The sequence below is a fragment of the Mesoplodon mirus genome (genome assembly GCF_964341445.2).
Source record: "Mesoplodon mirus genome assembly, chromosome: 13".
Classification (NCBI taxonomy): Eukaryota; Metazoa; Chordata; class Mammalia; order Artiodactyla; family Ziphiidae; genus Mesoplodon; species Mesoplodon mirus.
In genome coordinates, this window is record NC_138989.1 from 42,595,888 (window position 1) to 42,619,959 (window position 24,072).

At 36.7% G+C, this 24,072-nt stretch overlaps 1 protein-coding gene across 1 annotated transcript in view; it reads left to right on the forward strand.

The window, feature by feature from the left end:
• The window catches only part of TAF4B (TATA-box binding protein associated factor 4b), a 116,835-nt gene extending 95,400 nt beyond the window's left edge, over positions 1-21,435 (forward strand). Inside the window, exons 14-15 of the mRNA XM_082641720.1 lie at positions 5,065-5,175; positions 19,718-21,435. Of these exons, the coding sequence (XP_082497846.1) occupies positions 5,065-5,175; positions 19,718-19,885 (279 nt within the window). The 3' untranslated portion in view covers positions 19,886-21,435. The remainder of the gene's footprint in view (positions 1-5,064; positions 5,176-19,717) is intronic.
• Positions 21,436-24,072: the final 2,637 nt, after the last annotated feature.

Sequence of the window (24,072 nt, forward strand, 5' to 3'; positions counted from 1 at the left end):
CATTCTGTCTTCCAGGTCACTTATCCATTCTTCTGCCTCATTTATTCTGCTATTGATTCCTTCTAGCGTATTTTTCATTTCACTTATTGTACTGTTCATCTCTGTTTGTTCTTTAATTCTTCTAGGTCTTTGTTAAACATTTCTTGCATCTTCTCGATCTTTGCCTCCATTCTTTTTCCGAGGTCCTGGATCATCTTCAGTGTCATTATTCTGAATTATTTTTCTGGAAGGTTGCCTATCTCCACTTCATTTAGTTGTTTTTCTGGGGCTTTATCTTGTTCCTTCATCTGGTACATAGCCCTCTGCCTTTTTATCTTGTTTATCTTTCTTTGAATGTGGTTTTTGTTCCACAGGCTGCAGGATTGTAGTTCATCTTGCTTCTGCTGTCTTCCCTCTGGTGGATGAGGCTATCTAAGAGGCTTGTGCAAGTTTCCTGGTGGGAGGGACTGGTGGTGGGTAGAACTGGCTGTTGCTCTGGTGGGCAGGTCTCAGTAAAACTTTAATCCTCTTGACTGCTGATGGGTGGGGCTGGGTTCCCTCCCTGTTGGTTGTTTGGCCTGAGGCGACCCAACACTGGAGCCTAGCAGGGCTCTTTGGTGGGGCTAATGGCGGACTCTGGGAAGGCTCACACCAAGGAGTACTTCCCAGAACTTCTGCTTCCAGTGTCCTTGTCCTCACGGTGAGACACAGCCACCCCCGCTTCTGAAGGAGACCCTCCAACACTAGCAGGTAGGTCTGGTTCAGTCTCCTATGGGGTCACTGCTCCTCCCCCTGTGTCCTGATTCCCACACTACTTTGTGTGTGCCCTCCTAGTGTCTAGTCTCTGTTTCTCCCAGTCCTGTCGAAGTCCTGCCGTCAAATCTCGCTAGCCTTCAAAGTCTGATTCTCTAGGAATTCCTCCTCCTGTTGCCAGACCCCCAGGTTGGGAAGCCTGATGTGGGGCTCAGAACCTTCACTCCAGTGGGTGGACTTCTGTGGTATAAGTGTTCTCCAGTTTGTGAGTCACCCACGCAGCAGTTATGGGGTTTGATTTTGCTGTGATTGCGCCCTTCCTACCGTCTCATTGTGGTTTCTCCTTTGTCTTTGGCTGTGGGGTGTCTTTTTGGTGAGTTCCAGTGTCTTCCTGTCGATGATTGTTCAGAAGTTAGTTGTGATTCTGGTGCTCTTGCAAGAGGAAGTAAGAGCACATCCTTCTACTCTGCTATCTTGAGCCAATCTCATGGTCACCTTATTTTTGATAAAGGAGGCAAGAATATACATTGGAGAAAAGAGAGCCCCTTCAATAAGTGGTGCGGGGAAAACTGGACAGCTACATGTACAGGAATGAAATTAGAACACTCCCTAACACCATATACAAAAATAAACTCAAAATGGATTAAAGACCTAATGTAAGGGCGGACACTATAAATCTCTTAGAGGAAAACATAGGCAGAACACTCTATGACATAAATCACATCAAGATCCTTTTTGACCCCCCTCCTAGAGAAATGGAAATAAAAATAAACAAATGAGACCTAATGAAACTTAAAAGCTTTTGCAGGGCAAAGGAAACCATGAACAAGACGAAAAGACAACCCTCAGAATGGGAGAAAATATTTGCAAACAAAGCAACTGACAAAGGATTAATCTCCAAAATTTACAAGCAGGTCATGCAGCTCAATATGAAAAAAACAAACAACCCAATCCAAAAGTGGGCAGAAGACCTAAATAGACATTTCTCTAAAGAAGATATACAGATTGCCAACAAACACATGAAAGAACGCTCAACATCACTAATCATTAGAGAAATGCAAATCAAAACTACAGTGAGGTAATCACCTCACACCAGTCAGAATTGCCATCATCAAAAAATCTAGAAACAGTTAATGCTGGAGAGGGTGTGGAGAAAAGGGGACCCTCTTGCACTGTTGGTGGGAATGTAAATTGATACAGCCACTATGGAGAACAGTATGGAGGTTCCTTAAAAAACTAAAAATAGAACTACCATATGACCCAGCAATCCCACTACTGGGCATATATGCAGAGAAAATCATAATTCAAGAAGAGTCATGTAGCACAATGTTCATTGCATCTCTATTTACATTAGCCAGGACATGGAAGCAACCTAAGTGTCCATCGACAGATGAATGGATAAAGAAGAAGTGGCACATATATACACTGGAATATTACTCAGCCATAAAAAGAAACGAAATTGAGTTATTTGTAGTGAGGTGGATGGACCTAGAGTCTGTCATACACAGTGAAGTAAGTCAGAAAGAGAAAAATACCATATGCTAACACATTTATATGGAATCTAAAAAAAAAATGGTTCTGAAGAACCTAAGGGCAGGACAGGAATAAAGACGCAGACATAGAGAATGGACTGGAGCACAAGGGGAGGGGGAAGGGTAAATGGGACGAAGTGAGAAAGTGGCATGGATTTATATATACTACCAAACGTAAAATAGATAGCTAGTGGGAAGCAGCCGCATGGCACAGGGTGATCACCTCGGTGCTTTGTGACCACCTAGAGGGGTGGGATAAGGAGAGTAGGAGGGAGACGCAAGAGGGAGGAGATATGGTGATATGTGTATATGTATAGCTGATTCACTTTGTTATAAAGCAGAAACTAACACACCATTGTAAAGCAATTATATTCCAATAAAGATGTTAAAAAAAGAAGTCCATAGTTTTTCTATATTGTGCTGGCCAAAATACACTGTTTTTTTTGTTTGTTTGTTTTTTTGCGGTATGTGGGCCTGTCACTGTTGTGGCCTCTCCCTCTTGCACTGTGCGGAGCACAGGCTCCAGACGCGCAGGCACAGCGGCCATGGCTCACGGGCCCAGCCACTCTGCGGCATGTGAGATCTTCCCGGACTGGGGCACGAACCCGTGTCCCCTGCATTGGCAGGCGGACTCTCAACCACTGCGCCACTAGGGAAGCCCCAAAATACATTGTTTTTAAGAAAGTTAATTGTAAATACAACCAACCTATTGTCAGTTTTCATTTTTGTTAAAAGTTTTGCAAAATTTTCTAAAACGTTTTTGAGATTTCTGAAAACCAAAGTGTAATTTGCAGAGTGAAAGGAAATGTTTTACTATATAGGTAGTGGAATTTGATGACAGAGGTCAATTTTGAAACTGTTTATTTGGTGTGACTATCGTGCAGAAGCCATTTCTCTACAGGGAAAGACTAAAATATAGCTTGTTGTTTGCTTTGTGCTTCAGGGTAGATTAATTAAAATTATATTTTGTCACCTACAAGTTCTGTGTTGTGGCAGCATCAGGCTCTAACACTGTATATTTTATTTAAAAGGCCAGCATTAAGGAAAGATGGCTTTTAACTCCTGGAAATAGTGTTTTAGCAAGTTATATATAAGTAAATACACAACTTAAATGAAGGATTTCTGCCCTGTAATTTGGGGAACAAATGGAAAATGGTTCCTAGTTCATTTTCTTTAGTTAAGTGTTTTCTGCTTTGCTGGATTCAGTTACCTATGGCTTATTCTTTGTCTGTCCTCTGATATTATAAAATAATTTGAAGTGATCTTTACTTTATGTCTCTCTGAGACTGCCTATTTCATCATAAATTGTTTGTTTCTTTCATCTAGGCTTTTTTTCTTTAATGTTAAAAATTTAGTTAGTGTTCTTTTAGAAAAATATTCTCAGGATACATTTATGGTTCCCCAATAGGTTACTTTCAGTTGACTATCTTGGAGTCTGATCTTGTTTGAATATTTATCTAGCAACCAGTGCCAGGTTCTTTCTTCCTTCTTCTCCAGAGTAATAAGATTTCAGTGGGAATTAAACCTGCTTCCTTTTCCAGAAAAACTTAAGGACCTGTGTAGTGATATTTTATTTTGACTTCTTCACCTTGTTTTTTTTTAAAGAATACCATTTGACACTTACTTGCCTTGGTGAAATGATGCTACGTTTCATACATTTATTTCCCAGTTTTAATATCTTGAATTTATCTACCTTAATGAGGCATCTTTGATGGGTACCCCTGAATAGTTTAGTGCCCAAATACTAAAAAATTATACCTTGTAGATTTGGTCATTTGGGTTAGGCATAATGAAAGCTGTACAACAAAACAATACTAACTCACTTTCAGTTGTTGACATGAAGACAGATACAGAGTAAATCCATAAGAAAGTGTAATATATTGAAAAGATTTATAATGAGAACACTTGGCTCTGAGTTCTGTTTCTACCACTTATTATTTGTGTGACCTTTATGAAGTTTTCCCAATCTCTTAAAACCTCACTTTCTCCCTTAGTTATTAAAAAAAAAGTATATGTATAATTTTCATGTTATTATAGCAATTAATATATACCTTTCAGTGTCGTTGTAAGAGTTAAATGAGTTAATTTTAAGGAAGTGCTTTGTAAATCATACAGCATAGAACTGTTTCCTATAATATACAGACACTATTTTTAAGTACCCTTGACCTTTGAACAACACAGGTTTGAATTGCGTGGGTTCACTTATATGCATATTTTTTTCACTAAGTACCTACTACAGTGCTACACGATTCGCAGTTGGTTGAATTAATGGATGCAGACACGTGGATATGGAGGAACCTCGGATGTGGAGAGCCAACGATAAGTTACATGTGAACTTTCTACTGCATAGAGGGTCCGCGCCTCTACCCCCAACATTTGTTGTTCAAGGGCCAACTGTCATTCTCTCTTATTCCAAAAAGTTTGACTATATTTTGGCCACTTTCCCTCCAATTTACTGTTCAACTTATTCTTCAGGCATTTCTTAACCTGTGCTTAAACTAGGGAGAGCTTAAGCTCTAGGGGTGTTTCTTTTCTTCTTTTTCTTCTATTCCATACTTCTTCCTTACCTAAATTCTGCCTCTTCTATTTAGAGATTCAGGAATAAAGAGTTTGTTAGAGGAAAGGAATCAAGAAATGATGTACCTTTGGCTGTTAGGGAAATCTCATGTTTATTTTACACTGTCACGTATTTGGTAAAGAACAGAGAAGTGGGCTTAGTGATCAGTTTCTTTCCCCCTTTGAGCAGCACTGTGTGTAAACATTGATTTTTTTCTTTTTTTTTTTTTATTCCATCTTCTAGTTACAACAGTTGGAGCTCGCGCAGATACAGCATAGAGATGCTAATCTCACAGCTCTTGCAGCTATTGGACCAAGGAAGAAGAGACCACTAGAATCCGGGTCTGGAAGTGAGGTATTGAAATAATATTTGTTTGTTATTTTATTTTTCATGTCAAAAAAGCAAGCCTAAAGGAAGCAAAGAATGCAAATTTACTCTGCCTTGCACACTGTTGCTGTCAAATACTTGTTAAAACTCTCCTTTGCCTCTTTATAAAATCTTAATTTTTGCTTGTTCTTAAAAATATATATCACCTTGAACTTTACTCCTACTAATTACTTATTTTATACTTTTTCCTATCCCCCATCTCTAGTCATACTGAATCTCACTATCTCAGTTTCTTCTGTGCACTCTTTCAGGCAGTTTTATGTAATTTTCTCCCCGCTATGTATCTAAATCCAGCTCGTCTGTTAAAATCAAGTCTGCACTCTCATTTCTATCATGAACCTTGACTCTACATACCCACACTGACTTCTTTTCTCAGCACATAATGTGTTTGCACGGCATTAATCATTCTCTGCTCCTCGCGTGCGTGTTTTCTCTTCTGTGAGATTATGAATTTCTTGAGCAAGACTATAATCCTTTTCCTTTGTATCTCCCACAGGACAGGGCACATACATATTCAATAAATATCATTAATGTTTGATTAACACCAAGGAAGGATCTTACTTAAATCTTTAGAGCAATTATTTGCTGTAGTGATAGATTTTCAGATCGGTCATCAGGGCTGAGATACAGGTTCGATAAGAGCCCTGAGCTAGGTCAGCAGTAAAGGAACCACGGCTCGTCTGTTCTGCTCTGTAAAACTTAAATGTGCTTTGAGACAAGCCCCTCCCAGTGCTGACCCTGAACACTGATAGTTCCTAAATGAATGACAATCATCTTAATAGAAGAAGGATTTTAAAAGTCTAGTTCTTTTTATTAATAAAAGTGTAATGAATGCAATATGTTCACATGCAAAAAAAATCCATAGTATAAAAATGTTTGAAAAAAATAAATGTTTCCTCCTCATAGATTTCTAGTCCCCCATCTCCTGCCCAGCCAGATGTAACCACCATTAATATTCTCACATATCCCTCTAGAATTCGTTGTGAATGTGGGCATGTATCTCATGTGCCTTCACAAATCCACATTTGATTTTGTTTTTACTAAATGCAGTCAAACTGTGTCTGTTGTTCTGCTCTTGATACTTTTCCCCTTTTCCATAATCTCTCTCATATAATTTACCTCCATACTTTTTAAAGGTATATGACATTACTGTGTTTAGATAAGTAATGTATTCAACCAGTTCTCTAATGGAAATTTAGGTTGTTTCCAGGTCTTTGCTTTTATTGCCTCAGAGAACATCCTTGTACTTACCTTGTTGTATGCTTGTCCAATGTAACTATAGACTAAATACCTAGAAATGGAATTCCTGGGTTAAAGGGTGTGCATTAATAGGAAAACCCTTTTGGAAAAATTCAAACATACTCAAAACTAGAGTAGTATAATGAATCCCCTACACACCTACCATCCTGCTGCAACTATCAATTTATGCCTAATGTTGTTTTATTTATATCTACACCAACCTTCTCAGGTAAGTTTTTCACTCCTCAGGTTATTTTAAAGTCAATCCTAGACTCAATATCATTTTACCCATAAATATTATTTGTTGATTTTCATTTTTGATAAATATTTTTAAATTACCTCCTGAATGAGTTGTATCAGGTTTTACATCCATTAGTGCCTGTTTTCTCACACTCTCATTTAACACTGGGGATTCTCTTTGCCATCTGATGGTTGAAAATGCAATTTTTAATAGAGTGTTTAAATTATGAGTGAAATTGAGCAATTTTTTCATGTGTATATTGGCATTTTCAATTTACCTTTTCCCCACTGAGTTATATTTTTTAATAGATTAAGAAAATGGAACTCTCCACACCTCCCTCCACTTTCCTTTCAGTTTGTCTGGGCTTTATTCATCTAAAAGTTTGTATTTTCTTAAATTAAAAAAAAAAAAATCAGCCTTCTGCTTTTGTCCTCCTGGGGTTCTATTGTGTTTGGAAAGCCCTTTCTTAATAATTAGACTTATGTGTTAGTAATTTTATCATTTCAGCTTTTAAGTGTAAATCTTTGGTTCATTCAGAATTTGTTTTGAATAAGAGTTGAGATCTGGATTTACCTTTACTCCCTCACTCCCCCCTCATTCTCCCCCAGGCTAGCAGATTGTCCCAACACTATTTACTCAATGATTCTTTCCCCACTGATTAGAAATGCCACCTTTATCACAAACAAGTTTGTGTCAAATACGAATTCCCGTATGTATTTGAGACTGTTTCTGTATACTCTGACCCAGTGCTAGCTAATAGAACTTTCTGTGATGAGAATGTGCTGTCTGTGCTGTCCTCAGCAACTACATATGGCTGTTGAGCAGTTGAGCTGTGGCTAGTGTGATTGAGGAAATAATTTTAATTCTTTTTTATTAATGTAAATTTTAATAGTCACATGTGACTAGCAACTACCATATAATTGCAGCAGGACCAGTCTAGTGATGTATATCTCTGTTTATGGCTATTTATGTATTAGTACCAAATCTTTCTTTTCAAACATCTTAACCATTTTTAAGTGTACAGTTCAGTAGTGTTGAGCATATTCACATTGTTATGCACCACACCTCCAGAACTTTTTCATCTTGCAAAGTTGAAACTCTGTACCCATTAAACAACTCCCCATCTTCCCTTTTCCCAGCCCCTGGTAACCACCATTCTACTTTGATTCTATGAATTTGACTACTTAGATAGCTCATGTAAATGGAATCATTTAGTATTTGTCTTTTTGTGACCTCAAGGTTCCAAATCTTAGTGTATTTTAAAATATGGTAAAACTAGTCCAGTAGAGTTTTTTATGTTCCTACTTCTCTAGCACAGGACAACCCACTGCCCTTTATTTTTGGTCTATTTGTATGTAAATGTGTAAATATTTATTAAAAGTGGGGCATGCTATTTCATCATTAAGCGTATTCCTATAAATATGGCCTAGGGCTTCCCTGGTGGCGCAGTGGTTGAGAGTCCGCCTGCCGATGCAGGGGACACGGGTTCGTGCCCCGGTCCGGGGAGATCCCACATGCCGCAGAGCAGCTGGGCCCGTGAACCATGGCCGTTGAGCCTGCTCGTCTGGAGCCTGTGCTCTGCAATGGGAGAGGCCACAATAGTGAGAGGCCCACATACCACAAAAAAATATATATATATATATGGCCTAGTTAGCATACTTTTTTCTTTTTGGCAAGAACAGTTACTTGTAATTTTTTTTCATCCACATAAAGTTATTCTTTATAATATTATAATTCCTTTGAGAAAGAGCTACAGGGATGTCTAAGTTCCTGCCCTACTTTTTGATAATGGTCGCTTTATACAAATTCTGTTAAATGTTTGCTTCGTGGGGAAGCGTCATAGCACGTGGGTAAGTACATAATAGTTTGGACTCAGTCAAATCTGGATTTGGTTCTTGACCATTAAGTTTTGTAACCTTTGACAAGTTCTTTAAACCTCTTACCTCAATTATCCCCATCTGGAATATGGGTGTAATACCCGCCTTATAATGTTTTAAGGATTGGATTATGTAAAGTGCTTAATTAGTTCCTGGCCTCAAGTACAGGCCTAATAAATTGTCATCTTTGTTATCATAGTAATAGTACCATTATTTTAGCTTTTAATAGAATTTTATAAGTAGTAATGATCCATAGTGAATTTGAACTGTGTTAATCCTTAATCTCTTCAAAGCTTCATTTTTATGTCTCATTTGAGTTCGTCACAAATCTCAGAAACATTAAATGTTCCCTGTTTTCTAATAATCATATTTTAAAGTATTTTTCATCAATTGTATGTTTGAATCTGGGAAAGTCCATAGGTTACAGGGGGGAAAATGAAATGTACTGCTGATGTTCAAAACAGTGATTAAAAAAATATCAGTTTATATGATTTATCTATTAGCATTAAAATATAAGCTTATTTAAGTTTTAAATTTCAAAACAGATGTGTTCTAACTTGGCTATAAATATACTGAAGTGTGTGTTTGCTTGGTGCTTCTTCAGTTTTGAGAACTTAGGCCTGTATGTTTTCCCCTTTATTCCTGGACTTTAAACTTCGATCGTTGTCAGACTTTTACTGAGTTATAACAGCAAGTACTTTTAAGTAATGCCAACCTGAATTGAAAATATCCATTTCTTTAATGAGTTGGTGACATTTTAGTACAATCCTTATTTTGAAATTAGCTGAAAATTCTTTTTTGTTGATTTTTATTCATGGTGTTTTACCTTCAAAGGTAATTTTCTTTGAAAAATGGGAAACTGGAGAGAACCCTGCTGTATGCTCTTTCAGTGTTTACATATACTGTTGATTGATTTGCCCCTCCAATCACTTAAATTGCATGAATCAGGATTGTTAAAAACCCTTTAACGATTTAGTTTTTTTGTTCTCTCATAAATAACACAAAATTGATGTATGAAACCATTTAGATTTTTAATATTCTATACCTTGAAAACTAAGGGTCTACTTTTTGTCTGCCTCTTACTTTATAGATGGGAACCTGAAATCTTACCTGTTTGATTTGAATTTACTAGAATAAGCATATAATCCCAGAAGGGAGTGAGGTAGAGTCTTGCTCTTTGAAGAGTAAAATCCTTAGTTCAAATGCAGGTTTTTAGTACTGAAGGGAATAGGTTTCAGTTTGGAAGATTGCATAAAACGGTGATTTTAAAAAATGTAAAATTCAGAGAATTAAACTTAGAACGTTCAGCATTCATAGATTATCATTTTTGTTGATAATAAATCAACAATAATAAATTTGGAGAAATTAGTTTTAGACCTTCTTCCTTTAGTATTTTTTTCTGTTATGTAAAACAAAGCAAAACTGGCTCTTATCCTTTAAAAAATCTTTCTAGTTGTACAGTTTATATATTAAACTATCCTCTGTGTAGATTTACATTGATATTCTCAGAAGTCTTGGTAGAGTTGAATAGCATCAGCTCCTGTTTCCTCGTGTTAACCTGGCAAAAAGCAGCAAGTACCAATTATCATTTAGAGCCAAATTATTTGTTTCATAAGCCTGTTGGCTCTAAGTGGGGGGGGGACTTAAAATTTACTACTTTGGAATATTTAATTTGTCCTTAATTTACTGCTGTGTGTTGAAGTTATATATAAGAATATATGCATATGAAATTAGTTCTTAAATTAACATAGGCTGTACAGATACCTATGCAGTAATCTAGAACCTACTTAAAGATTTAGAGTGTTTGCATGTGTGTGTCATGTATGTATACTGCTGAGGTGATGTGTTTGGGGTTCTTTGGAATGTTAAGTCATTAATAACTTTACTTCCTGCCTTAATTTTAGGTCCTTGGATTAGAAAGGATCTATCTTTTCTCTGTTAGCAATACTTACAAATAGTTCACCTAACTTAATGAGCCAACCATCATAACAATATTTCTTTATTTTTTTGAAAATAAAGATAGGTTTTATTTTAACCTTATAACATATTGGCTTGAAAATGCTGATATTTCTTTTAAAATTAAGTGGTTACAGTGCCAGATCAACTACATGATGCTTATAGTATTGATATGCCTGGTATGTGTTGCTTAAAATAGTGTTCATTTGCTAACCAAAACAAAGAAATTATTACTATATAGATAAGTGTATGTCCTTTCTATCTAGAAGCAGGTGTGACACCTTGTCAGCTATCTTCAGGGACCACCTGTGAAATAAGTTGAATTGCACATTATGGGTTTATCTTCCCTCCTTCCCAAGTCCCCCTTAAATGTTAATAAAGGAGTGAAAATGACATAAATACACAAGAATAAAGAAGAGAGGAGAAATCAGCAATAAAATTATTCAGTAGTTTAAATGACAGTAAATTTCTCTCTGAAATATTCCGAAATAAAATGTTCAGATTTTCAACTAATGTTACCAGTGAAAATCCAGGTTTACATGGAAAACAATGTATCTGCCTTAAGCATTGCAACAGTACCTATTTAGAGTATGTTGTTGAATTCCTATTTATGCATTTTTTCCTAAGAATTGTGAAGAGTATTGAAAAGAATAAATATAAGTTGTTTTTGAAATGTTTATTTGAACTTGTTTGACTTACCAAACTGTGCCATTATTTGGATTTTTGTTGAGATAAAATTCACATATCATACCTCATCATTTTAAAGTGTGCAGTTCAGTACAGTTGGCCCTCCATATCTGCTGGATTCCACATCCATGGATTCAACCAACCATGGATTGAAAATATTTGGGGAAAAAAATTCCAGAAAGTTCCAAAAAGCAAACTTGAATTTGCTAAGTGCTGGCAACTATTTACATAGCATTTACATTGTATTAGGTATTATAAGTAATCTAGTGATGATTTAAAGTATGCAGGAGGATGTGTGGAGGTTATATGCAAATGCTATGCCACTGTATATAAGGGACTTAAGCATCCACAGGTTCTGGTATCCATGGGAGGTCCTGGAACCAATATACCTAGGGACAACATAGCTGTGCAACCATCTGTCTCTATGGATTTACCTATTCTAGGCATTCATATAAAAGGAATTATACAATATTTGGCCTTTTGTATCTAATTTCTTTGACTTAGCATAATGTTTTCAAGATCCATCCATATTGTAGCATGTATCAGTACTTCATTTCTATTTATGGTTGAATAATATTCCATAAGTTGTTTTCTTTTCTTTTAACTATAATTGTACATTTGTCTATGTTTACCTGTCAATTTTTGCTTCTTTTATTTGATGGTCTTACTGAGTGCAAACACATTATGTCTTTTTGATGAATTGCCCCCTTTTGTCATTGTGAAATTGTTCTCATTTCTAATATTCCTTGTCTTAAAGTTTACTTTGATATTACTATAGCTACACCAGCACTTCTTATGCTTAGTATTAGCATGCTTTATCATTTCTCCATTCTTTTACTTCCAGCCTATCTGTGTCTTTATTTAAAGCTGGTTTCTTATGAGTAGCATGTAATTGAGCTTTGGATTTGTGTCCAGTCTGAAAATTTATTTGGACTGTTTAGTCCATTTACATTTAATGCAGTTATTACTATGATTAGATTTGAGTCTACTGTCTTGCTATTTTCTGTTTGTCCCTCTGTTTTCTTGTTTCTCCTTTCTTGTCATCTTTTGAGTTAACCAAGTATACCATTCTATATCCTCTTTTGGCTTTTTAACTATACCTCTGTTTTTTTTTAATGGTTGCTTTACGGTACAATATGTATCCTTAACTGATTATACTCAATCTTGAATTAATGCCACTTCACATATCGTGTCAAAACCTTTTAACTGAATAATTCCATGATACAAATTCCTCCCATCCTTTGTGCTATTGTTGTCACCTATTTTACTTGTGCATATGTTTTAACCTCCATAGTACATTGTTATCACTCGGTCATATATCTCTTAAAGAACTTACGAAAATAAAAACAGCTTTTTAATGTTTACCATTTCTAGTGCTCTTTCATTTTTCCTGTAAATTCATATTTCTTTCTCGTATCATTTTCCATCAGTCTATATGCAATTCATCGACTCCAGAATTACCAAAGTTTTAACTAAACAAACCTAAAGCTACTATTAATACATTTAAATATACTGGTAAATCTACCTTTAGTTGTGAGGCACAGCAATCCTTACTGATGTTGTCGCTTTTTTTAACATTTACAGTCCTTCGAGGATAAAATTAAAGTTGGCTCTGAAAGAAAAATCTTTAACTGGCAGTCCTTTAAAGAAGTTATCATAAAATAATAGATAAAACTTAGTTCTGGACATAGGTTACTTGAGTTTTCGAAGGACTTTGTGTCTTAATTAAAGGTAAAGAAAATTATGGGAGTATAAAGAGGAAAGTCCTACTGACACAGGCTTTTCAACGTGCAGTAAGTTACTGCTTTTCAGAATTGACATTTATTTGGTTATTTGCTGTTCTTGTGTGTTGTATTACTTGGTGGGTTGAAGCACTTACCCACTGTTTGGAGAAAGTGGCAGAAAATAGCCTTTTGAGCAAATCCCATCTGGTGGCAGCTTGGTGGGGATGAGTAATGCTGAGGAACAAGTCATCAAAGGATTTTACCTTTCAGCTTTTCTCCCAAATTTATTTGGCTTAAAGCTAAGAATGACAGCAGGATCTTGATTTAAAATGTCCAAAGCCCATAATATGGCTCATTTTCACTATTTGGTCATTCATATAACTGATGATATTGGGTGACACTTGATGCATAATTGTACTACAAACTTTGATTGGATACCAGCTAAGTGCCATATATATAAAATATTCACAGGTACAAAATCCTTCCTTTCCAGTGAGTGAGAAAGTTAAAGAGGTTGTTGCATTGCACTGAATACATGTGACAGTAAAGTACAGAGTACAGCTAAAATACACAGGAGTTGCACCTAATCTAGACCTGGAGTGAGTCTGTGTTTGTAGCATTGGGGAAACAGGTTACCTGAGCTGAGTCTTAAAGAACTTAGTCGGGTGATGTGATATAAGGATAGGACAGAGAGATTGGAGAAGGAGTTCCAGGAGGAGAGAATTAGCTGTCTGGAACAAAGAGGAAAAAACATTCTATGGCATGATCAATAGTTTGAGATAGGAAGAAAGGAATGAGAGAGGAGAATGTGGGGAGAAGCTTTGGTATGCTCATGGTTGACTGTATTTGTCATGCTTAAATACTTGGACTTGGTCCTAGAGGAGATTTTTAGCCATTGGAGCATTTTAAACAGGAAAATGGTATTATCAGGTTACTTATTTTAGAAAGATCATACTCACAGCAGTGTGAAGAATATTAATACTGGAAATAGTTTCTTAGAAGGTTGATGAAGTTGTCTTAGCTAGAAGATAATGGAAATGAAAATGTAGAAGGATGTAGATGATTTGGAAACTATTAAAGAGGTAGAACGGATCAGAAGTGATAGATAGGATTAGAAGAAGAAAGGGTTGAGGATGACACACAGTTTTCTGGCTTAGGCATTGGAGGTGAATGGTATTACCATTCCTTTAAATGAGAAAGAGAAGAGGAGAAAGGCAGGAGTAATGATTTGAAACATGTTGAATTTAGGATACATACTTTACTAGGAAATTGAACAATGAGGTCTAGAATTTAAGGAAGTGTTCTTTTGGAGATAAAGATGCGAGTGGTCATTAGCATAGGACAACCAGTATTGTCTTCAAAACTCTCATAATCACACAACTAGAATTAGAACTCAAAGCCCACGATTACACGTCACATCAGTCTGTTTAGATGTATTACTTCTATAAAGACTGTTGAAAAACGGATACTTAGAGGTGACAAAATTCTAGGGTGGAAGTTAATATGCAAGGTTGTCTGTATTCTGAAATAACTCAAAGGAATGAAATGAAGGTGATAGAGGTAAGGGATGTGTTACTTCATAAATTCTGCTTGTTGACCAGCAGAGGGCAGGCAGTCTCACAACTCAGTATTTTCTGCTCTGTGCTGCCCTTGAGGCCTAGAAGCTCAGGTCTTTCAAACGTAGATTTTCAGTGATCTTATTAAACTAAGGCCAGGCATCCAGGACACTTTTATTTATCTTTGCTTCCAAGACTTAGAGATGTTTGATTTTTGTTCTGGAGCCAGATTTTCTTTCCACCCCCTGTGCCCTATGTCTAATTCTTATTTTTCCTTAAAGTTTGAGACTTGAGTCATCCCTTAAGAGCTGCCATGGTGACATGGGGTTAGAATAAATCAAGTAGAGAGTCTGAGAAATATAATGGAGCTTTGCCTTTTAGAGGTTAAAATGCCCAACTCTTGTTCCTGGTTAACTGTTAAGATTCAGGGACACGTTTGTGTTTTCTTGGTCTTATGATTCAGGGACTAGAATGGAAGGAATGGACATCAGCTCCTGCAGACAGTACTGATAAGTGTGGTTGGTTCTGTAAAGGAGCAATGCTGCTCCTCCACTGTTTGATCTGAGGAGCTTGTGAAAACCTTCCTGTCCCAGGATACATCCCTCATCCATTTGCCATATGTCTGTAATGCCCATTAGTTTACTTTTTAGCTTTAAGCATTCAAAGCTCAACTAAAATTTAAAAATTTCTCTTGGAGGGACAAGGTTAGTGTGGCAGGACAAATTATTTAAATTAGCCAGGACTTATGAGAATAGGGCATGGACAGGAACTTTTAATTAGATTTAAACTAGGGGATGGAAAAAAAGATCTGGAACTAGGATTATACTGTTACCTGTTTATAAACCTTCAATGCTTCCCAACTGACAAATGACATTTATAGACTGTATACTGTATGCCAGGCATTGTTCTCATTTAATCCTCAGGCCAACCCTGTGAGATAGTTACAGTTACTGTCCCTATTTTGCAGATTAGGAAACTGAGGCACAGAGAAGTTAAGTAATTTGTCTGAGTTTCCTTATGGAGGAGACAACGTGTATTCACCACCATTCAGTCCCCCTGTATATCTTATGCTGCCAGAACAGTTCCTTTGTCCATAGTAGGCACCCAGTAACCCAGATAACTTTTGAATTGAATCAGTACGTGGGCTAGCATGAACTAGTTAGTATAGCAGTAACATAACTTAAGGAAACATGGAAAAAGAAGTAGAGAGGCTTTTAAAAGTTTTACCTCACAGCACCTGCTCTATTAAGTTGGGGGGAAATGTGAATAATTGCTTATTTTTAATTACTTAGTGTCATTCTTAAAATGGTGTCATTGCTCTGAAATTGGTAACTGACAGTGTTCAAGTTTTCCTTATTAGAGCAAAAGCGTTTCTCAGAAGTTTCATTATAAAAATAAGAAACTTTGTTTAGTGATATAATTGAACAAATTAATGAGGACTAACTTAATTGACCTGGCAGTGTTGAAGAATGTTTACATTTAGGTTCGGTTACGCTTCCGAAAACATCTGTTGTACACTTAGTAAGTGAATTATTTCTTTCATCTTCACTGAATGCCATCTTCTGTTTTACCCTCTATTCATCTAAGTGAAGAATTCAGATTAAGGAATATCTTCATGTAGAAAGTCGATTGGGAAAATCCTCTGTTTCAGAAACAAACAGTACATTGTCCCAACAGGTTTTTATTTTCTTCTTTCAAATGGTCTCCTAACTACATTTGTGTTCTTTGGCACTGACAGTATAGTGTAACCAGAAATCAGCCCTAGGTGACTTTGGGCAAAGGACTTGGTGAGGAAGAAAATAAAAACTGATGGTGAAGGCAGGTTCGAATTTTTATGGCTCTGAGTTCCACCTGCTTTACCATGGATAATTGAGATGTAGCTGATTATTCTGGCCAGGTCAGTATGAAGCTGAAAAGTCAGATTGTGGATTTTTTCAAATCATAAGCATAGGAATAAAAATGCTATATATTTGTATCTAAGTTCAACAGAGATTAACTTTCCAAGCCAGTCACTATTTGGGGGAAGAGAATGCTGTCACCTTCGTGAAGTTGTGAATTATAAAAGACATTTCTGTTGGGTTACTGAATGTCCCTTGGGGTTTGTTTCATTTATAACATTGCCTCAGGCCTTCTGCTGCATCCTGTTGGAATGACCTCCTTTTCAACCCTGTGCTGGCAGCTGTGATGTGGCTCTTTCCCTGGGATCCTTCAGGCTTGTCACATGACAGACATGAACTGTGACCCCTTTGTTCCTTACCCAGATGGTTCGTTCTCCATAATTTTTTTCTATTTAACAATTTTGCCTTATTTTCTTTCCTCTTTTCCCTCTTCATTTCCCTTTGTATTTCCTACCTACACAAGACTTTTTTAGTAGCAGTTTAATTTTTTTTATTGAAGTAGGACATCAGTGCAGAAAAGTACACAAATCATGAGTAAGCTCACTGAATTTTCATAGCAGAACACACCTATGCAGACAGTACTTAGGTCAAGAAAGAGAACATCACCAGAATCCCAGAACACCTCTACTATCCCCTTCTGGTTACCACTCTTCTCCCTTAAAGGGAATCATTATCCTGACTTCTATAGCTTTGCCTGTTTTAAACGTTATAGAAATGGAATCAAACCATATGTATTCCTTTGCATCTGGATCCTTTCATTTAACATTTTGTGACATTTGTCCATGTTACTCAAGTTTGTTACTGCTGTGTAGTATTCCATTTGTATGAATAGTCCACAGTTTATTCTGCTCTTAATGGGCGTTTGGATCGTTTCTAGCTTAGGGCCATTATGAATAGTAGTGCTAAACAGTCTCATACATGCCTTTTTATCAAAAGACATGACATATTTCTGGATATTTATGTAGAAATTAAATTGCCAAGATATAATATGTCCAACTAGCCATTTAATTTAAAAATTCATGTAAAACACTAAACAAGTGATTTTTGGCAAACTTGGTAGGAAAGATCTATAAACATATATAGATTCAGCTTTAGCATAATATATCTAATTTTTGGCTAAGAAAAATGCCTCTAGTTAAATATACTGTAGTTTTAAATAGGTAACTCCTATATACAGCAAAATTGCTGCTCAGTGCCTGGGACGTGTTATATTAACTTTCTTCCTAATTTGTCCTTTTATCCAGTGTTCCAAAGCTGAGTTGGTGGGCCCATTCTGTAAAAATCTTATGAGAATATTTTGATGGTGATAATTTATAAGAGTTAAGATTATATCTGTGTTACACCACCTCTAAGTTAGTCTTTTTGTCCTTTTTTTTAAAACGTGGACTTTCCAAAATTTGCTTCATGGATGCTTTTGAATAAGTCTGACCTAATGAGTATAGAAGTGGGATTGTGATATCATATCCCTTCAAAAGTGAGTAGTATCTTCGAAGGAAATTTTATTCGACTGTGAGGTAAAGTGCTCCCAGTCATTCTGTGAACATGTATGGAATTAAGTTCACTTGTTTTGACCATAGGGTTTTGGAGACCTTAAAGGGGATTTCCTTACCCTCCATCAAACTAAAACAAAGCAAAAAAAAGAAAAAACCAGAAATGTAGAGGGAGTAATTAAAATTTGAAGGTTATGAAAAGATAGTAATGGAACCAGAAGATTCGCTTCCTGTGTTAGGTACATATCTTTCCTTGTGTAAGTCTTTTGGGTAGGGAAAGGAGAGTTGCCAACTCAATTGAGATGTTTTTGAAACAAAGTATGGTTAAAAAAAAAAAGAATGGGAGAATAAAGGATTCATTTTTGCCAAATTATTCTATATCTGAGTATTCTGTATTTTTATTTCTTCTTCCAAATCTTTTTTTTAAATAGTGGTGTATAGACATATTGATACTTAGGAAACGTAATATCTTAATACAGAAGTATTGGGTTTCATTCAATTTTGAATGACATTTAGAACTCATATTAGTTGTTCTGTTTTAAACCAGTGTATTCAATTGAGAAAATATTGCTGATAATCTGTGTTGTTCTGTATACTTTGCTAAGCCATAGAAGGTATAGAAATGATAGCCCCTGTCCTCAGAAAGCTTACAATCTAGTGGGTATGTGCTGGTGGTGGTAGCATATACAAATTATAATACGATGTAAGATAATTACCACAGTGAGAATTCTTACAGGGAAGGGGAGGGTAAGTAGACCCATTTGAAATGGGTCTTAAAGGATGAGTAGGTTGGCCTGGAATGGCCTTTTGCTGATCTCTGCAATGGGAAGTAAGGCTGAAGGGAAGCCAGGTAGAGTTTGTACCTGATATGATGTATAATATAGAACAGGCTAAGAGGATTCACTTTATTATTTTTTTAACATCTTTATTGGAGTATAATTGCTTTACAATGGTGTGTTAGTTTCTGCTGTATAACAAAGTGAATCAGCTATACATACACATACATCCCCATATCTCCTCCCTCTTGTGTCTCCCTCCCACCCTCCCTATCCCACCCCTCTATGTGGACACAAAGCACAAGCTGATCTCCCTGTGCTATGCGGCGAGCATTCACTTCAGATCACATTAAAAGTTGAGTCCCAGCTCAGTGTTGCTGTGTGACCTTAAACAGGTTGCTTTAACCTGTCTAAGCTCAGTTTCCTCACTGATAAATGAGGACAGCACCCATGTAACTTGCTGCAGTGTTGTATGAAAGAAAAGAGATCATGTGTGGAAGGTGCTTAACGTAGCTCTCAAAGTATAATAAGTGCTCAAGTAGCTACTCTGGACAGAGAGGAACCATTGAAGGTTTTTGAACCATGGAGTGGTGGGATCTGAACCATGTGAGGCTTTCGCTTTTACTTTTATAATTGACAAACAAAAGACCGCACACATTTAAATTGTGTAATCTGACAGGTTCTTACATATATACACACCTGTGAAATCATCGCCACAATCAGAATTATGACCACAGCCATCACTCCTGAAACTTTTGTCTAAGACCTTTAAAGAGGATGGTCTGCCCTGTGATGTGCAGCAAAGAACAGAGTGAAGTGGAGAAGTCAGTTAAAAGGCTGTGGCCACGGTCCAGGTGAGAGAGAGTGACTGAGGCCATGAACTAGGTGTGCTGGCCATGGGCCTCCCCCAAGAGCCTGGGCTGCTGAAGGACAAGCTGCATTGTGCTATTACCTCCAGCACCTACCCCAGGGGCCAGAGGCTAGCAGGCTCTTGCTGAGTTGACAGGTTCTCTATTTATAAAAGATTGCTTATTTTAAACTTGCTTCTCCCTTTACTTTGTATAGGGTTTAAAAGACAACCTTTTTGCTTCTGGGACATCCAGCCTGACAGCCACCAAACAGTTGCTTCGTCCAAGAATCACAAGAGTCTGCCTCAGGGACCTGATCTTCTGTATGGAGCAGGAGAGGGAGATGAAGTATTCTCGAGCTCTGTACCTGGCCCTTCTGAAGTGACCATGGCCCTCTCCATCCAGATCCTTGCTACTTACTGCCAAAGAAGACATATAGAGCGGTGTCACGTGGTCCTGAGATTTCAGTTTCTGGAAAATAATCACCGATAGGGAAGACCATTGTTTACAGTTATATACTTTTATTAAATCTTATGTATTCCATTAGGTTCATAATGACTAGGATTCAGCTTCTAAAAATAGGTTGTGAAGTACGGTTTATTTACACAGAAGTAGGCATATGCCTACCTATGTGTTTAATTACAGCAAGGCTCTATTTGTTACTCCCTGCTTCATTTGCCAAACTATTAATAGGTAAGGCATCTTTCCCTAGTACAGCCTGCATTGAGATGCAGGTGGAAGAAGGAAGGGTCACCACTTACCAGGAAACTATGTATTTCATCCTACATGGAACCTGACTCAAAGCATTAGGTTTTCTGGGCTGGAATCAGAAGTTGCTTAGCAAGTTATGACAGTTGCCTTCTGTGGTTGAAGGTGACAAGCCACAGGGTAAGGCCAGTGGTGGCTTTTGTCGGCTGAGTCCCATTGTTGTTAAAACATTGACAAATGGGGATAGTTTGTGCCTGAGGTTGCTGTTCCCTGGTTCATCTCACCACCAGCGATGGAGGGAAAATGAAAACGGAATCATAAAACAGGAAATATGCTGTATACACCTAAGAGGGGTCAGTGGTCGAATTGGAACTCCGAACCAACCAGTACATGTTTTGTTGACAGGAAAAAAATCACAGCCCAACCAAAAAGGAAAATGTATCAAACATTTTCAAATTACAGTATTTCAAAAGGAAGAAGTTATTCTTTGTTTTGTGTATTGCTTTAAATCTCAAGAAGGATAGTTTTATAAACTCTTTTAGTTACCCTAAGTTTTAAGCATCTTGTTGCATTAAAAAAATCCCTAATTGATGATTAGAAATTTTTAACAATGGGATTCCATTTTGGATTCCGTACTTAAAAGGTAATGTCAGCATCTTACTCGTGGAGATCTTGGCTCTACATATGTTATGAGAAGCATGTTATATATACTCATCTGAGGAGGAAGCTGACATTTTGCAAAGCAAACCCTCTTTTTTTTTTTTAATTCCACTTTTGTGGTATGTAGCTGGTGAAAGATAATAGCTGTAGTTAGAATCACATACAGAAAGAATGAGTAAATCCTCCAAAGAAGGCTAAAGAAAAAAAAAAAGGGGGAAAGCTGTGCTTCTTAGAAAAAGAATTCAGGGGAATAAAACCTCAAGTATGTTATTCTTCATCCTGTTCTTCCCATCGGGACTGTTATGGCCATATTCTATACTGTAGTAAGTTTCAAATTGGCCACATTTTCTGTTTCAGCAAGTTATTATGTAAAAATGCTATAAATTATGTGTATGTTAAAAGAGTCCTTTAAGAAGAGGTCTATACCTAAAGTTGTTTTTGTATATTTAAATGCTTAGCTTTATTTTTTGGTAAAGTGCAGCACACTCCCATATTTGTGTGTAATCTTATTGATCAGATGTTTAAAATTATTTCAAATACTTCATTAAAATAATTATTTTATTATAAGAATAACTTTGCTCAGTCACTGACTTTGGAAATATCTCTGGAAGTTAGCCCCTGAAGCTGGGGGCTGGGCAGTAGATCTTTCTTGGCTGGGATTGTTACTTTGGAGTGTGAGCATTTGGGTTCCATAAGCTCACTTCAGATCCAAGTTCCTGTATCACTTTCTTTGAAATAGTTGTAAACTTGCATGGTATTTGACTCAGTGAAAGCTACACATATTCATTACAAAAGCTTCTCTTGCCCATCAAGGTTTTCTTACAAAGGTATGCTTTTTCAAAATTTATCCTTAATATACATTTTTAAACTTTGTGTCCTAAAGTATATCTTACACACAAAAGAACAAACACAGTGGACCCAAGGTATTCTTCCACTCAGTTTGCAAAATGATGGCCTTGGGGCCGATTTGATCTCTAAATGCGTTCTCTGTGACTCACATGGTGCTGCCAATATTTTAATTCACAAAAATCTGTATTTCCACTTCTTTTGAAAAATTAGAAGATCTGGAGTCACTAGATGTACGGTTTGTGTGACAGTCTGCTGGAGCCAACCAGTGGCTGTCCACTTTAGATGTGGGAGCCTAAGTTCACCTTCCCTTGCCTGATCCCTTTAAGCACTGAAGTATGAGACTCTGCCTTCAATGTTGATCTTAAGTTATGAACACTAAAAGGGGAAAGTGCCAGAAATCCTCCATCTATTTACTGTTTTCTAAGCAATTTTATTGAGGCATGTTTTACATATAAAATTCATTTTATCCATTTAATTTTAATATGACCAATGGACCTTTTAAATTGTTTCCTCCTGAATATCTGTAAGATTATTCTCCTCTTAAAAGAAGCGAAGTTTAACATTCTTGTAAAGCCTATATTTCTTTTTCTTTTTCTTTTTTTTTATTGAATGAAAGATTCTTTAAATTCTCTAGTGCTTTAGTGCTTTACAATTTTCAAGTTTCACACACATGATTTCATATAATCCCATACTAACCCTTTTTTCCCTACTCCTGTAATGCCCCTCCCTTCTTCCCTCTCCCCACTGGTAACCACTAGTTTGTTCTCTATATCTGTGAGTCTGCTTCTTTTTTGTTTTATTCACTAGTTTGTCGTATTTTTTAGATTCCACATATAAGTAATATCATACAGTATTTGTCTGACTTATTTCACTTAGCACAATGCCCTCCAAGTCCATCCATGTTACTGCAAATGGCAAAATTTCATTCTTTTTTATGGCTGAGTGGTATTCCGTTGTGTGTGTGTGTGTGTATGTGTGTATATACCACATCTTCTTTATCCGTTTATCTGTTGATGGAAATTTAGGTTGCTTCCATACTTGACAATTGTAAATAATGCTGCTATGAACGTTGGGGTGCATGTATCTTTTAAAATTTGTGTTTTTGGTTTTTTTGGATATATACCCAGGAGTGGAATTGCTGGGTCATATGGTAGTTCTAGTTATAGTTTTTTGAGAAGCCTCTATACGTTTTTCCACAGTGGCTGCACCAATTTATTGGGTTGGCCAAAGAGTACCTTCGGTTTCTAAGTAAAAATAAAAGACACATTTTTCATTTTCACCAAGAACTTTATTGAACAACGTATTCACCCTTTTGTTCCACAACCTTCTGCCATTTTTCAGGCAACTTCAAAATTCCATCTTCCCCAAACCTTTTATCTTTTTGAGCAAAGAACTGTTCCAGGTGCTTTTTACAGTCTTCCAGGGAATTAAAATTTTTTCCATTAAGAAAATTTTGTAACGACCTAAATAAATGGAAATCCGAAGGTGCAACGTCTGGTGAATACGGCGGATGAATCAGAACTTCCCAGACAAGCTGTAGCACTTTTTGCCTGGTCATCAAAGAAACGCAGTCTTGCGTTATTCTGACGGAAGATTATGCATTTTCTTTTGACTAATTCTGGATGCTTTTCATCAAATGCTGCTTTCAGTGGGTCTAGTTCGGAGCAGTACTTGTCGGAATTAATCGTTTGGTTTTCCGGAAGGAGCTCATAATAGAGGACTCCCTTCCAATTCCACCATATACATAACATCACTTTCTTTGGATGAAGACCGACCTTTGGTATGTTTGGTGGTTCATTTCGCTTGCCCCTCGATCTCTTCCATTCCACATTATTGTACAGTATCCGCTTTTCATCACCTATCGCAATTTGTTTTAAAAACGGAACGTCTTCATTACGTTTAAGTAGAGAATTGCATGCAGAAATACGGTTAAGGTTTTTTTCGCTTAACTTACATAGAACCCAAACATCAAAGCAATTAACATAACCAAGCTGGTGCAAATGACTTTCAATGCTTGATTTGAATATTTTGAGTCTGTCGACTATCTCCCGCGTGGTGTGATGTTGATTGTTCTCAGTTAAAGTCTCGATTTGATCGCTGTCAACTCATCTACCCAACCGTGGAGCATCATCCAGTGAGAAATCTCCAGCACAAAACTTCGCAAACCACTTTTGACATGTTTGATCAGTCACAGCACCTTCTCCATATACTGCACAAATCATTTTTTTTGCATTTCGGTTGCATTTTTACCTTTCTTGAAATAATAAAGCATAATATGCCGAAAATGTTGCTTTTTTTCTTCCATCTTCAATATTAAATTGGCTACACAAAAATTCGCTAATTTTGATGTCATTT